General features: G+C 41.7%; 1 protein-coding gene across 4 annotated transcripts in view; it reads left to right on the top strand.

Annotated features, from left to right (window-relative positions):
- Positions 1–15,609, top strand: part of LOC138472142 (solute carrier family 35 member E2A-like) — a 741,922-nt gene that overhangs the window by 279,629 nt on the left and 446,684 nt on the right. For all 4 annotated transcript variants that reach the window (XM_069610155.1, XM_069610156.1, XM_069610157.1 and 1 more), the window contains exon 4: positions 7,437–7,564. In XM_069610155.1, the coding sequence (XP_069466256.1) occupies positions 7,437–7,564 (128 nt within the window). The remainder of the gene's footprint in view (positions 1–7,436; positions 7,565–15,609) is intronic.

The raw sequence follows: 15,609 nt of genomic DNA, 5'->3' as shown, positions 1-15,609 counted from the left end.
GTTCTATCCCGCAGATAGGCCAAATTGCACAAAAGCAAGTGAAAGTTCCAGATTCCGCAAGAGAATGGACAACACTACGAAATGAGACAAAAAATAATAAACCAATAGATCAAACAGCTGCTATCAAACAGAGACAGGACCATAAACAACGTGGACCAGGAACTTAACACAGAATCCTGATAAGCTTCCGATGATATGTTGCAGAAGTCATCCTTTTCCACAGTATGATTTGAACAGAGCAAGCATACTAAATATATTACGTGAGATCCCCAACTTAAGGAAAATTGACTCTAATGATATAGACAGAGTTGATTTTTTGGATGATGTGGACTTGACAGCTGTTCGCATCACTCTAAAATCCAGGTAGGTTTTAGATGTTCTACTAAAAGAAGCTATAACACTGAACAAACTAAGCTTCACGATACAGCAAGAAGCCTTGAACATGCAAGATGATCATGTAAATGATACCAACAAAAATTGTTTTTCAGGAGAACAGCCTAGAAGGAATAAGAAAAAACAGAACCAAGATATCGGCATCTCTAAGAATTCACAACATGACCATTACCACCGGGCATAACTGTCTAATGAACGAGAAACGTATTATCTGGTGTTATGGAACTCGAGGTCACCGACATTTAATAAACTCCATCACACATGATTTTCAGTCATATGAAACTGTAGCTATCCAGGAATCCTGGCTACATACTATGACCACTTGGGATAAATTTGAGATGAGCATGATACCAGCTGATACCTCAACCCAGGGCAGGCCTACTTCGGGACGGTTAGTTGCGGTTAAGAAAACCAAAGGCTTCGCAATCGAAGCATTGCTCTCCCCCAGCAATCGCGTCCAATTAGTAAAAGTCACCATACAGTTTCTTGTGATTGCACTCTTGAATATATACTGGGGCCGGGCCAGTTTATCTGCAACTGACTTTTTCAACCAAATTGAGATTGCCCTTGAGGCCGTCACATTGGATAAGAATGTAACACATACCCTGGTAATGGGTGATGTGAATCTCCATCTCTTGAAAAAAGAGAAGGGCACTGAACATCACATAAAAGACAAATGGAACATCTTAATGAAAGAGTATTCCTTTATCATGCTAAATGGATCTTTGCCGGGGGCTATTCCAACAAAAGAAACATGGCAGAGGAATTCAAGAAGCTACAATAGATTTAATCTACTGCAACACCTCATTCATGCTCCTATGTGACAAATTAGAAATAAAACCTAATACACAAAGCGATCATAAGCAACTTTGCCTTGAATGGTCGTCCACTATGCCAAAAAAGTTAATTGAAAAAATTAACAATTCTGGCATAACAGTAAATAACCAAAGAAATGAGAGTACACTAAGAAAAGAAATAAAGCAATTATTGAAATTCCCTTCACAAACTACTGTGTCACAAATTAAGCATTTGAAATGTAATTACAGAAACTGGACAAGAAACCGGAGATATCTGACTGTCCAACAAGATGGAGAACTAATGCTGAGACGAATCATCTCCAACTCTTCAGCTGCAGTGTGGCAACTATTGAAGATAGCCTCAAACAAAAGACCAACATCTGTCCAAGTGAATGCAGGGACTGAATTAAGTTGGATGAAATACTATGAAAATACATATAAAACTCAATTTCCAAACTGTATGAATAACCTCAATCCAACCCTGATGGCTCATACCTTTACCTTTTGATCGAGCAGATATCATTCAATCTATCTGCACTTTAAGCTCCTCACCGTGCGCCCGGCCCGGATAGCCTTTCTAATAAGATAATGAAATCTAATCCGGCACTATGGGCTGATATACTGTATGTTATGTTCAAAGAAACTATGCAGAGGGGAGTTATCCCTCCCTCTTGGAAGAAAGCCTTAATCATACCTATCTTTAAGAAGGGGGACAGATCGGACCAGCAGCATACAGACTTATTGCCCTGCTGGACATGCCAGAAAAAATCTTTACTGGTCTCCTACTTAAGGAATTCAATTTATGGACTGAGGAAAACCAATTAAGCGATCCCTTTCAAACGGGCTTCGTCTGCGGAATTGGAACAGACATCAATTTGTTAATTATTAATATTCTAAAAGCAAATTCTGAAGAAAACTATCAAATGCTCTATATGTCTTATATAGACTTTAAAATGGCATTTGACTCAATACCCAGAGAAATGTTAATAAAAAAAGCATTGATGCACAGTGCCCTGAATTTTTAATTAACTATCTATCAATGACATACAGGAACCTACCGTCCAAATTCGGATCACCTCGGACTGAGTCCTCACAAACCCTATTAATACCACGAAGGGCTTGAAACAAGGATACACTTTTGCATCTGCCTTATTTAACTTGTACATCTCTGACATAGATAATAGCTTCAAACGAATAAATACTGATTCCCCAAAACTGGGAAAGAAACCTATACAATGGTTATTGTATGCTGACAACCTGGTTGTAATCTCAAACACCACAAGGCATGCAACTGCTATTAAATGCTCTTGCTGCATATACACAAAACTGTCTGACCATAAATATAAAGAAATCGGAAATTGTGCAGTATGGTTGATTTTAATAAACGACAGAATCTGGGAACTTGGCATCTGCAAAAACAAACACTCCCAATAACCAACAAATATGTATATTTGGATCTAAATATCAATAATCACCACAAAGATGAACCATATGAAGAGAAGCTAGGAGGTAAAATCACTACTGCATCTCACAATCAAAAATTATAAATGCGAAAAATATGGGAAATTATCAATCGTTCCGGTTATGACCTACTGTAAACAAAAGGTCATACCCACCATTCTATATGGCTCTGAGACAAAAGGAGGGAGATTGGATACATATTGGCAAAAAATTGAAGCATGATATTGGAGAGCTGTTTTGCAGATGCCTAACTTGCAGCCAATGCCAATACTGCATTATGAGTTAGGCCTTTTATCATTGTCCGCAATGTACAAATGGAGAAAATGTGCATTATATAGTAAATGCATAACAGCAAAACAAATGATGCTCTTTTTCTTGGCAAATTACCCGACTACGTCTACTCAAAAATGTGTCAGACAATGGAGAACATCTGTAGAATTGATCCTTCAAGAAGCCGGAACAACTGTTGAGCTCCTTGTAACTAACTTGGATAAAACGAAACCGAAGATAGGGCAAGCTGACTGGATAACAACTAGAGAACAATGCATTGTATGCAAAGACTTTAACTCAAATCCATTCAATATCAGGAAATATGGAGATCTCCTAACATACCTGCCAAAATCTCCTAGTCTAACTTACAGAACAGTCATCATGAAGTTTCGATTAAACTTATGTAACACAAATGAATTGAGAGCCAGATGAAAAATTATCACAGTTGAAGAGAATATATGTCGATTCTGTAAATCGAACAAATCAATGAAACATCTGATGACAGAATGTCAATCTCTATCAGAACCCAGAACATTCTACTTTAAAGACTTGTTTAAAAATTTATATATCCGACAAAGACGAAATGTGGCAAAGACTCATACGAGTAGACAACAGGAAGTTGGGTTACGTGATAACAAACTTTTTAAAGAAAATGGATTTGGCAAAGGAATGTAATTCAATTGAGGTGATGGAATAGTTCTTATTATATGCTTGTTCCTTTATTTTTCTTTTCATTTTTTTTCTGCTTATTTTATGTTTTATAAAAATATTGAAAAGTTGATTGTAATCAGCTGTATCAATAAAAATTAAAAAGCACTGCTCTGTCTCTGGGTTAGCGACTCCTGTGTTGATAGAGGCGCAGCAAACTGAAGGGCCTGCTGAGTTAAACAGTTAAAACCATTGATTCCAATCAAGCCTTATGTCCCAATTTAGGAGAAGATTCCCCAACTAGCACAGGGGTTCTATGACAAACGTTTTCTTGGGTATCCATGCTGGGGACTCGACCTTCTCCAAACCTAGAGAGTCGGACCCTCTTGGCTAGTTCGTGGCAGACTAAAGGCCCCAGTATGGAAACATCAGCAGTGATCAGGTCTTTATGGGGCAGTTCACCACGTCATCCAGATCTACATGGTCCACAGAACACGAAGCTTCAGAGACAATTTGGGCAGACTTGCCCAATTGTTCTGTACACAAGCTCCAAGAAGTACTGGATTGTTTCTTCACAGCAGATAGGTGGTGTGATGGTCCATCCAAGTTCTTTTTTCCTGCCATAATTTTGGCAAAGGTTGACAACTGATCGTTGTTATCCCATGTTTAAATTATCAACACAGTATTATCCAAATTTAACGGCTCCTTCTTGATGTTTTAGTGGACCTGCCTGGACCCGCCCATACCCCTGGCATCGGCCCCTAATTACTAAATCAGTCTCTTGGGGAAGCAGTCTCTGGCATGGCATTCTGGAGCACAGGAAATATACCACAATTTCCTAGCGCTGCTGTATGAAAATACAGCACTGTAACTCAAATTGCTGAGAGCAAAATAGAGGTTCAACAGAGACGGGGAGTGAGAAATGACTCACCCCAACATGGAGCGTTCCTGGAATATTTACACAGCAGTCCCTCCTCGACTCCAATGACCACCGAACGCACTGCGTGTGCTCCGTGCATATGGTGTGTATTAAGGACTTGTGCTGGCTCGGCCCCAACAAAACGCTCCTCCAGCTCACGGGCAGTAAGAAAAGACTTCATATCATGCAGTATATATCAACTGCAACACCAAACACACTGCTACACACCAGTTTGGAACTATTCCCGCCACAAGCCCTTTGCAACCTTCCTAAAGAGAACAACTTCTGGTGAGACTCATTGTGTTGGACTTTGTGACTTTTGGGCACAATGCCCCATTCATTTTAGCATTTGCACTTTTAAAGTTAGGTTACTGAATTTGTGATTGGTTCCCATCTTACTGCATCGCATTGCTTGACTAAATTATTCGATGTCTTTTAAGTGAACCTAATGGTGATTGTATGTATTTGTATTATGAGTGTTGTGTGATATTACTACCTACTAGTTTCATTTTTGAGTATTCTGAAGGTCTAAAATGATTGTATTTTTATAACTTGACCGTCTAAATTGAATTGTGTGCCATACTGTGTGTATTCGTTGAAGGCCCCTGATCCCAATCACACTCTTGAGCATAAGCATTGACTGCTCTCCATTGATATTTTGATTGGGTTTTCGCTAAACTCTCAGACCTCCTAGTCTACCATAACTGAGTTGCCTCCTAAAATCTGTCCACCAGGCCAGATTCTAGAAATCCCTTAAACACTTGTCACAAGTCTATACTTGATGATCTCCCACAAGTATGGAGGAAGGGGGATGGGACGTCTAAGTTACTGACCCTAGTGACTACTGTACTCCTAGTCCATAGTCCCCATTCCTCCATGCACTCTTCCACCTTCCTGGCTAAACTAGAGATTTATTTTATTTATTTATTTTATTTGTTACACGCCCAGACCCTCGGGTGTCACGGCGAGGTTATAAGACAGCTTAGAAATTAATAAAAACATGATTACATTGGTTACATTACATCATTAGTGGACAGTTGGTGCAAAAATACAATTTACAAATATTCACAATAATATACAGTGGTACGATCATTAGTGGACAGTTGGTGCAAAAATACAATTTAAAAATATTCACAATAATATACAGTGGTACGGAATCCTGTCTTTAGATGCTAATATTGGTTGAATAACCAAGTTTTTAGCAGTTTCTTATAAACCGTGAAGGAGGATTCTTTTTTGATATTAATGGGTAGGGTGTTCCAGTGTTTGGGGGCTAGAGTGGTAAAGCTGCTACCCCCCTCCCCCCGCTCTAGTGATTTTGAAGCGAGAGGGGCCAGGAAGAATTTGTCGCTAGATCTTAGTGATCTCCTGTCAACTTTGGGGTGTAGGGTATTGTTGAGAGAGGTCCTTTTTTGGTCAGGCATTTGTATGTGATACATAATGTTTTCAAGATAATTCTGGCTTTGATGGGGAGCCAATGGGCGTCTTTCCTAGTGTTAGAGATATGTTCTGATTTTTTTTTTCTTTTTTTTATGCCTAAAGCTGCCCTTAAGACTTTGTTTTGCAGTAGTTGCATTTTGGCTAAATTGGTGTTGGATGTGCCTAGTAGTAGTACATTGTAATAATCCAATTTCGATAGGACCAGAGCTCTGGCTAAGGTCAGGCAGTTAGCTGGGGTCAGAAATTGTCGGCTGAGAGCAATTATTTTAAAGATGTAAGCCGTGGAAGAGGCAAGCGCGTTGATCTCTTTAGTCATGGTCAGGCTGGCGTCAATGTACACGCCCAGTGTTTTGACTTGCTTCAGCATGGGAATATTGGTACCATCGATATTGATGGTTGAGTGTTCTACATCAGTCAGGTAGGGACCTGGCAATTGAAAAGGACTATTGTCGACAAAGCTGGATGTGGCAACTGGAGGGGTGTGGCCATACGAACGTGCATTCACTCAAATTTGAGGGATTTTTTTAATGCTTAAAAAAAGATGCTCTTGACCTGTTCCAGGGAACTGTGGGCTAGGAGTACAGTCGTCACTACGGAGACCTTACTCAAACTCTCCTGCAGCCTCTGCCATAAGTGGCTTACAGATCTGGTCTGGTCTTTGCCAGTGGCAATCCTGAGGCAATCCTGCTTTTTCCTTGCTCCTGCTCACTATCTCCAGCAACTTCTCTTTCAGGCCTGACTTCTGGTCTTTGTCATGGTGAGTCTACATCTATATAGCCTGGAGTTCCTTCATAGTACTGTGGACTCGTTTCATTATACAATACATGTTTTGATTGGTTATTCCCGGGATTCGTTCAATTCCTGGGATGTGATTGGTATTGGTCCCCTCCTTCCCCCCAGCTTTGCCTCTCATTCTTTCCACAGTGTTGTCCCCTTTTAATAAGGTTTAACAGCCATATGCCATTATTTCTTTGTTGGGTAATTGTGCTGATTAACACAGCCAAAGGGTTGAATGGGCCGCTAAGTGTGTTTGCCTTCCAACTGTGAGTTTTCACGTGTAAGGCGGTACTGTGCTCTCAGCAAGGAGCGTTTAAGTTTGCAACAGTAGCTCTCTGACTGGTCTCTTTCCTACGGGCATTGTATGCGTAAGAATGCGCCAAGGTGTAAATTTGTACAGGCATGGAAAAAAAGAGGATTATTTTTTTTCAGTGACGACCGTTTATGCTGGAGTTTATGCACAGTAGTTATATTTGGGAACATGAGATAAGGGAGACTCGTACAGGAGGAGGGACTCTAGGGAATCCTACCTCCTCCAGGCAGCACATCATATATGGGGCGGCCGTCCCTGGTGCAGAGTGTGCCCCGATCCCCTCCTATAGTGGAGGTGTTCACTGTGGCTTCATCACAGTATATACATGTACAGTTCTAGTTCGATATTTAAAAGCACAGGAAATGTGGTCTGTTTTCGCTTGTTCTTTGGTTCACAGCAAGTTTTATTTTCGTTTCAGGTTTGCCACAGTGGTTTTGGGGCTCGTTAGCCTGAAAAATGTAGCAGTTTCCTTTGCTGAAACTGTTAAAAGCTCTGCACCTATTTTCACAGTCATAATGTCGAGGCTAATTTTGGGTGAATACACTGGTAAGTACCTGGGCCAATGGTTGTTCATGCTTCTTTCTGGAAATGCTTCAAGACATCTTTGAGTTTCCATTAGGAGATTAGGTCCCACAGCCCACATCTATCGCTGACCCATCGCTAGTTCAATGACTCTCATCCCCGGTTGAATGGCCCCTCAAGTCACTCTGATATAACTGGAGACAAAACATGAATATTGGGAACATGTGTTATGCCTCTATATACACTACCTTTGGAGTAGACCGCATATGATTGTTCATAACACTGACACCCTTACCTGAGACATCTTGCCACACTCTTGTGAGGCATGTGCAGCTTGTAATAGCCAATATACTTTAATGGATTTATAATTGATTATTTATAATTGGTTATTTATAACGCGCTTAATACCAAAGAGGTTTCTAAGCATGCGGACCCTGGATTCTCACCTGTGTTGCTCTGCGTCTTGCTTCCAAGATGAGCGCGTTGCCACTGAGCTATACTACCTGTGGCACTGCTTAGAACGTGTATGTAATAAAAATGAAGTTGGGATGATTTGATGATGCATTTTGAATACCGAGTTCATGTTTCTCAATCAACCATTGCAGATGGACTTATTGACCATAGTCCCCTAGACAGAAAATGGATGCCCTGTGTGAGGGTTAGCATCTTTATTCAGCCTGTCTGTAAAAGTGGACCTTGAAGTGAAATTGAATAACTAGATTGGTGGTGCTCCAGAACTTCTCAATTGTGTTTACTTTCGATATATACTAATATAACATTTGCATTTGATTCAGCTATTAAGGTAATTATGGGCCTGGAAATCAAATGCCAAAAAGCTAGACTTGCACTTCCAAACCTTTCCATTTTGTTGACTTTGAGTATATATCGCAATCAATGGTCTTGGTTGATGAAACAAAGAAGTAGAAATGCACACCCCTATATGGTACATCTGTGGTACTTACCAACAGGGAGCGAGCATAACTGAAAAGGATCAGTACTTTCTCGGAGCCAAATTGAATAATCTCATGTGTAACAAATGTATACTTTTTGTCCAAATCTGGTGTGCACTGGGAAAAACGTGTATGTTCATTGTGGCGTAAACCTTTTTTTAATTGAACCGCTGTTTGTGATTTAGCATGCAAAGAATCTCATTGGCCAAATGTTGGCAAAATGACAACTATAAAAAGTGTGCAAAATGAGAGGACCATTACATCGATTCTGCAGCTATGATACACATTGGGATGAAGAATTCTTCTGAGGGCTTTTAAACTTAGATTGTGTGCTCCCGAATGATTGCAGGATCATTACTGGAAACTCTTCCTGGCGCATGGATAAGTCTATTCCAAAATGCATAAAGTGAAAACTAGGCCATGTTGAATTTTCTGCATGGATTTAAATTTCAAAACAAATTAAATTGTGGCTCTTTTGCTGTTTAGTGGATGAAAGAAAATAAAGCAGCAATTTCAATTATTTGAATCTAATCTTTTTGTTTGTTGCTCTTTATTTAAAAATAAAGATTTTTCCCCTAGTAAGGTCCTGTAAACTTTCATGTACTTGGAGTGAAAGCACCTTACCACTATATGTTTGATAAGTAAAACAAATGTTTGTTTTTGACACCCAAAATAGAATATTTTACTTTTTAAGCTTCACCCATCTTCTTACACCGTCTTTGTGGAAGGTTTCATCGGCTCACTGACAATCCATCAGATTTCTTTTAATTTCCTGCACCCTGTCCGACAAAGAGCGTACTCCACCCAATGCAATGGTGCGCTTTACAATATTATAGAATGGAATAAACAACACAGTAGTTTTGAAAACAATCAAAAACATTTAAAAATAAATTGAGTTTTAGGAGCATTTGTAAAAATTCAAAGGAAGAACTAAACACAAGTCAACGAATAATGCATTCCAAGCCCTGGAGCCAGCAGATGAGTTTGTTTTGAAATTTCGCATTCTTGAATTGTGGAATGGCCAGACTTCTTACCTTGTGGTATCTGGTTACACCACCAAAAATAATTCTGTATCTGCCAAATAAGAGAGTGGGCCAGGAATAACTGAATAGTAGAGGATTAAGGGAAAGGTGGGAATTGTGGAGCGCAAGATCATAGAGGATGAAGAATGTATTGGCAACAGGATCAGGACAGAGTTGGGGAGAGGGGGTGCAAGATCAAAGAGGGAGGCGGATGAGGATGACAAAGTACCACGGAGTGATGTTTGAAGAGGGACAGAAGAACTGAAGAAAACAAATTATTTTAAACAGTAGGAGGTCTGGAGGAGAGAACTGGCGAGGAGGGAGGATGCACACTGAGGAGGGTCTGAGAACAGGAGGGAAGTGGACATGGGTATAAAGTAGAAGACCAGCATTAGCCAAACCAAGAGGGCTGAGGGCTAGAAGGGGTAGGCATGGAGTCATTGGGGCTGATATTGGGTGTAGCGAGGTTGAAAGTGCTAGAAAAGTTGAGGGGACAGAGAGAATGTGGACACAAACGTAAGGATACTGCCACCCACACTGGGATGAGAGGGATGCACACACAGGGAGAGGGGGAGAGGTGGAGACAAGCCTGGAGCCACAGCCTGGATTGGGGTGGTGACGGGCACGTTATCAATGGAAAATATGTACTTCTTTCTCATGGAGAATCTGAGCTAAGAGGGCTCACTGAGAATCTGAGTCAAGAGCGAGTCTGTTTTGGGCTCCTCTTCTAAATATGTACACATCCCTTGTTCAGGGGTAGGATTGGACATAACTGCAGCCTGAAAATCAACTCATCTGGATAAATATTTAAAACCTCAGATGGCAGAATGTTCCCATTGACCAGAGTAGTGTCCCTGGACCCATGGAACCATTCAGAATTGTAAGTGAGTGTGTGAACTGTGTATTTTTCTTTGACTCATTCAGGGCTATAGAAACCTGAATCTGAACTGTTGTGGTCTAGGGAACTTTGACTCAGGACCAAAGTCTTACCTTAGTCAGGGTTTGAATATCCCACTTACTAAATGAGTGGCATCCCTCGAGCATTCCCATTTTTTGGGGCCTTACACCAAACTGCTTCTGTTGCCAGTTAATGATAGTTTGCACTCAGCTTATCGGTATCAAGTCTTCTGTTGATCCCATATCTGTGACAAATGGGCACCATGTTTGGAAGACCTACTAAAAATGTTCTGAAGGAAGCATTCTTTTCTACCCTGACGGTCCTTTTTCTTCAAATCCCCATGAAAGGCCGTTTTAATCCAGTCTGACCCTTCTCAGTTAACAAAGGTCCCTTCTTCGTGTACTACATGGGTGACTTTAGTGATCTAATTTAAGTTCTTGTTGACCTGCTGCCCATTTACTCAATATCCACCATCTCTAAGAAGGTAGTATGTCCGGTTTCCCTTCCTCTAGGTTCATGGAATGTTGTAAAAAGTAAGAAAACTGTCCTTGAATCCTAGGGCACCTTTCTGGTTGCATGCATCTGGTAGGAGCATTTCGTGAGAGATTGCTTTCTTTTTCAATGTCCCCAAAACCTCCCCAACCATTAATTTCAATGGAATAGTTTGGTAGCCTGGCTGACTTTGGGGTGATGCTTTTTTTAGCCTGGCTTGCCTGCTCAACTCTGTGGAGGGGATGTCCATTTGACTGCCATTTTAGGGAGGGTTTGTCTTCCTTTTGGGTTTTTACCTTGTAAAGCACACCACTTGTAGTAGAGTGTTCGAGGGCCACTTTCTGCTTCCCTTTTTGTCTGAAAGCATTTTGAATGCCTTTTTGATGTGCCTAGGGTCAGGCTGGTGACACTTAACATTGTTTTAAAACCTTTTCATGTGCACTACTGCTGTGCCCCATGCTTTTTTACGTAGAGATGCCCTTTTGTGTACCACATTCTGAAAACTGCTGCTCCTCGTTTTTAAAGACCTGTCCTCTGTCCATCTTGCTTCTGGAAAACATGCTGCTCTCTCAGGTCAAACCCCAAAATAAGGTTGTGCATGTTCACTGGATCAGCCTTGGGATTTCCAGTCAGTGCTTTGATTGACTAAAATTGGTTGAAATTGGTATTGGGAGTATCTGATCCTAATCCACATATATCCCAGTAAAGGTCAGTTACAAGGCCGATGTGCAGTAGCTGGCAGACCGTGATGTACAACAACTTCCCGCATGGATGGTGTAGATCCTTACCATTGGTGAGTTAAGGTACCCCCTAAGCCTGATTTTTGATTGAGGTGTGGGTTCTTGAGGATGCCCTCTAAGGCCCTCTAAAGGAAAGAATCCAAAGAGAGGAAACTGTGCTGAGAAGACGCATGATTGCAACTGAAGGAACCAGCATTGTCCAAGAAGTCTACAAAGAAACCTTTGCTTCATCTCTGGCAACCAATTGTGAGAAACCTGTGGGCACCTCTTCACATCTACTCCCCTTGAATCCTCTTTTCAGGTAGCCAGGGAAATGCCATTGCTCTCGGATCCCGACCCTGGGGATGGAGAAGCGAGGGAGGATCTCCTTGGTGGAGGGTCCTTGGGGATTGGGAGTAAAATGCCCTCAGGCGAGATGCGGTTTTCTGCATCTTTCTTTCTGAAGAACCCTCTATCCAGGAGATAAAAGCATTAAAAAGAGAAGGAAGAAGAAAGTGGTGAAGAATAAAATAGGAGAGACATATTATCCCCCTTTTCCTTTTAAAAATCAGTCCAACACTCCCTTAGCCTTTGTAGGCTACTCATTTTCCCACCTTTCATTCCTGACAATACTGGGATGAGGAAGAGGCAACTAAAAGTAGTGAACACCAAACACCTATTTCACCACTCTAGTACTGGGACAAAGAAGATGCCTTTAGAGTACTATGAGGGTCAGGCCTGGCACTCTTTATGGTCAGGCAAGCCCAATTGAGACTGCGCACCTGCAACCTGTCAAGTGGTTGCAGGTGTATAAATGGAGAGACAGAAAGCAGTATGGAACAGCAACAGGGAGGCCTGTGGTGGGAGGACCAGAAGGGGACCCGGACTGTGAAGAGGCAGCCACGGTGGGACCTGAGGAGCAGATCTAGGACGCCGGCCTACATCCTAGGTGTGAGAGACTCCATATCGGGTAAACTAGCAGCTAGAGCTGCGGGCGAGGAGTGGAGGAGAGTGGACGCAGTCTGCTTCCGCCCAGAGGTAGTGGAGTTGATGGTGTGTGCCTGACAGCACCCGGCACGCAAGCAAGGTCTGCAAAGCTTGGCCTGATCTGCAAAGCGAGGTAGCAGCTGGAGCCACAGAAGAGGAACGCCGGGACCGGTGAGTGACATGGAGAGCCACTCCGAAGCGGACGCTCCTAGCGGGCTGCACGCATGTATATTCAATACTATGAGAAACTTTGAAAACTACTCCAATCATACACATTGAATACCGTACTATAAGAAATCTTGAAAACCTCTGAAATCATGCATATTGAATACCGAAATATCAGTGAAATATCGAACTGAGTAAAAACGTGAAATTAAGTAAATTGCATCCTGAATTGGATAAATCTATATGGGCCAAGCAAATGGTGATTAACAAGAAAAAGGAAATTGCCCATTTAAAAGCAAACTGAGGAAAGGAGTGCTAGTGTGAAAGAGTACCACAAGAAGGTGGGTCCATGATATAAGACAACCCTAAGTGAAAGGTATGAAGACATGCAATGCGGCTCCACCGAACGCCAAAAGGCTAGTGAAAAGAGACTAAGTGAATCTGACTCTCTACACAGGGGCCAGCTCAGAAGAACCTGTGTGAACTACAGAGTTCAGGAATCCTGGTTGTGCGACCTGTGATGGGTGGAACTTGTGGTCTGATAAGTGTGCCTAGACCAGTGAGTCCTAAATTGTGAAAACCAAGAACATAATGAAATAAGCCAAGGAACAAGTGACTGAGTTAACGTCTTGGGGAAGGGACCCAGAGACTTGAAGAATTACTAACATTGACTTGAGGACGAAGCCTCAAGACCGGTTTCTTTTGAAATGCATTTTTTGAAACTTGGGGAAGGGAACCCTGAGGATTGTGTGGAACTATATTTGTGTCTTGAACCAGAGAAAGACAATCTTAAGACTTTTGGGGAACTGTTTTGAACTTGGGGGACGTGGGGCGGAAGAAGAGGTTAAGAGCTGGAAGAAGTGCTGAACTTTATGTTGAGCACTATTTCTTTTATTTAGCCATTGATGTTGTGGGACGCTGTTGATTTGGGCGTCTACTTGTGTATTCTGGTTATGGTTCGACAGTAACTGCCACATTTGGGCCGAAATTTTGCTTGAGCCATCGCTTCACTGTCTTGCTGGAACACTAGAGATGTCCTATTACGCAGCCAGTTTTTATAATGGCATTTAGCAGTTTTCAAATCCTGGCAACGTGTCTGTGAATTCAAAACTAGAATTTCTTTTTGTGCGTCTATATGCTGCATGTTTTTAGTTTGATCACTATTTCAAAAGAGTGCTTGTGTCTAATGCCATTGTTAGATTGTGTAATGATGGTATTAGTAAAAGGATATAACAAGTCAGTGTATTGTACTGGTAGAGTCAATAAGTTTTTTTTTTTCCAGTGAGTGGCCAATGACGTTGGATTCCTCGAAGTCTGTTTCTAGACGTATTGATAAGCATTTGCTTCATCAAAGTACTGTCTGGGTTACGTCCAAGGCAATTTCTACTGAAAGACCCCTATGATCGCTTGGTTTGTGGTCATTAACACTCATCTTAGTCACATTTTGGAACAATGAATGGTCGGCATAGATGTAATCAATTGTACTAGTTGAGATAACCTCGTGCCAGGTACATTGGGCTGGGATATCTCCCATCACCAACCCATTTACCTGTGAAAGTTGCAAGCTTTCATAAATTAGATCCATCTACCCACATCTTTTGTTGTGCAGTTGGCATTCCAACAGTCTATGTTCAAATCGCCCAATATCATGGTATTTGTAATCTGGTCATGCATATGGATTAGCTCAAGTATTTTGGGTAATCCACTATAAAAAGCCTCATCAGACAAGCCTGCTACATTCCTATATAGGTTGACCACAGCTTGGGTATGGTCCTTGATGGACATCTTTACCAACTGGATATAAGCACTGATTGAAGCCCATGGGGCAATGGTTATAACCAGACTGGTATTGACAGCCACCACAAGGCCTGATGAAGCTCAACCTTGGCTTTGAATTGCAGGGAGCAGGACAGAGTCATAGCCATCCCATACGTGAGAGGGAGACCAACCATGTCTCCTGCAACGCTATAATGTGGTGAATGTGAGGTAGTTGTTTAATAGAGAGCTGTAGGTGAGAGTGCCCTCGAGTGTTCCAGCTCAAGACTTTCAGGGGCAATTTTGCCTGTAGAGTTGATGGTTAATTTGAGAGAGAGGGGGCCATAGAGTTGCAGCCGCATGAATCCTGAGCGCCCAAATATATATTGGGCCTATGATTCTCAATTTGTGGCCTTTCAACATATCGCACAGGGTCTTGCGCAAGCAATATTCCCAGTTCAAATAGCTGCATCTTTGATTGCCAGATTGTGTTTAGAACCACCCCAGATGGAATCCAAAGTCTAACTATGGAACGTGATTCTTCTGCTATACATTCAATTTGTTCAATGTCTCTTGAAACATCCTCAAGAGCTAGCACATCACTGAAGATGTTCAAGATACTTCGCCTATTAAGATCATAGCTTGGGAATCTGCCTTCACGACATTTCAAAATTAAGGTGTGACGAAATGGTTTCAACTGATCTACTGTTTTTGATAAGGAAGGCATGGGAGGCTTATAAGAAGCTTTCTCATTGACTCTTGATCTGTGCAAACGGATGGTTTCATTGTCTGAAATGTTACTTGGTGCTGGCTGCAAGATGTGTCCTGAAGTAGCCTTATGACCTGTTGGGGTTCAAGACATAAGTTCTTATTTGCCATTTGATTAACAGGCTGAAATGGGGCTTCAACCTGTTTAGCTGTGTCCCGCTCAACCGTTGGTGGATTCGCATTCATCATCAGACGTGAGCAATCGGTGTGCACAACTTGTGTGCAATCGCCCTGTCCCTTATTGGGGGGATGAGGCAATTGGGCTGTTTAAATATGTCGGCCATCTTTTTCAGGTCAGCCGAAATTGCCTAAT

This window comes from Ambystoma mexicanum, chromosome 8 (genome assembly GCF_040938575.1).
Source record: "Ambystoma mexicanum isolate Mex_15411 chromosome 8, UKY_AmexF1_1, whole genome shotgun sequence".
Lineage (NCBI taxonomy): Eukaryota > Metazoa > Chordata > Amphibia > Caudata > Ambystomatidae > Ambystoma > Ambystoma mexicanum.
Note: the sequence above shows the minus strand (reverse complement) of the source record. Positions and strands in the feature narration are given on the sequence as shown.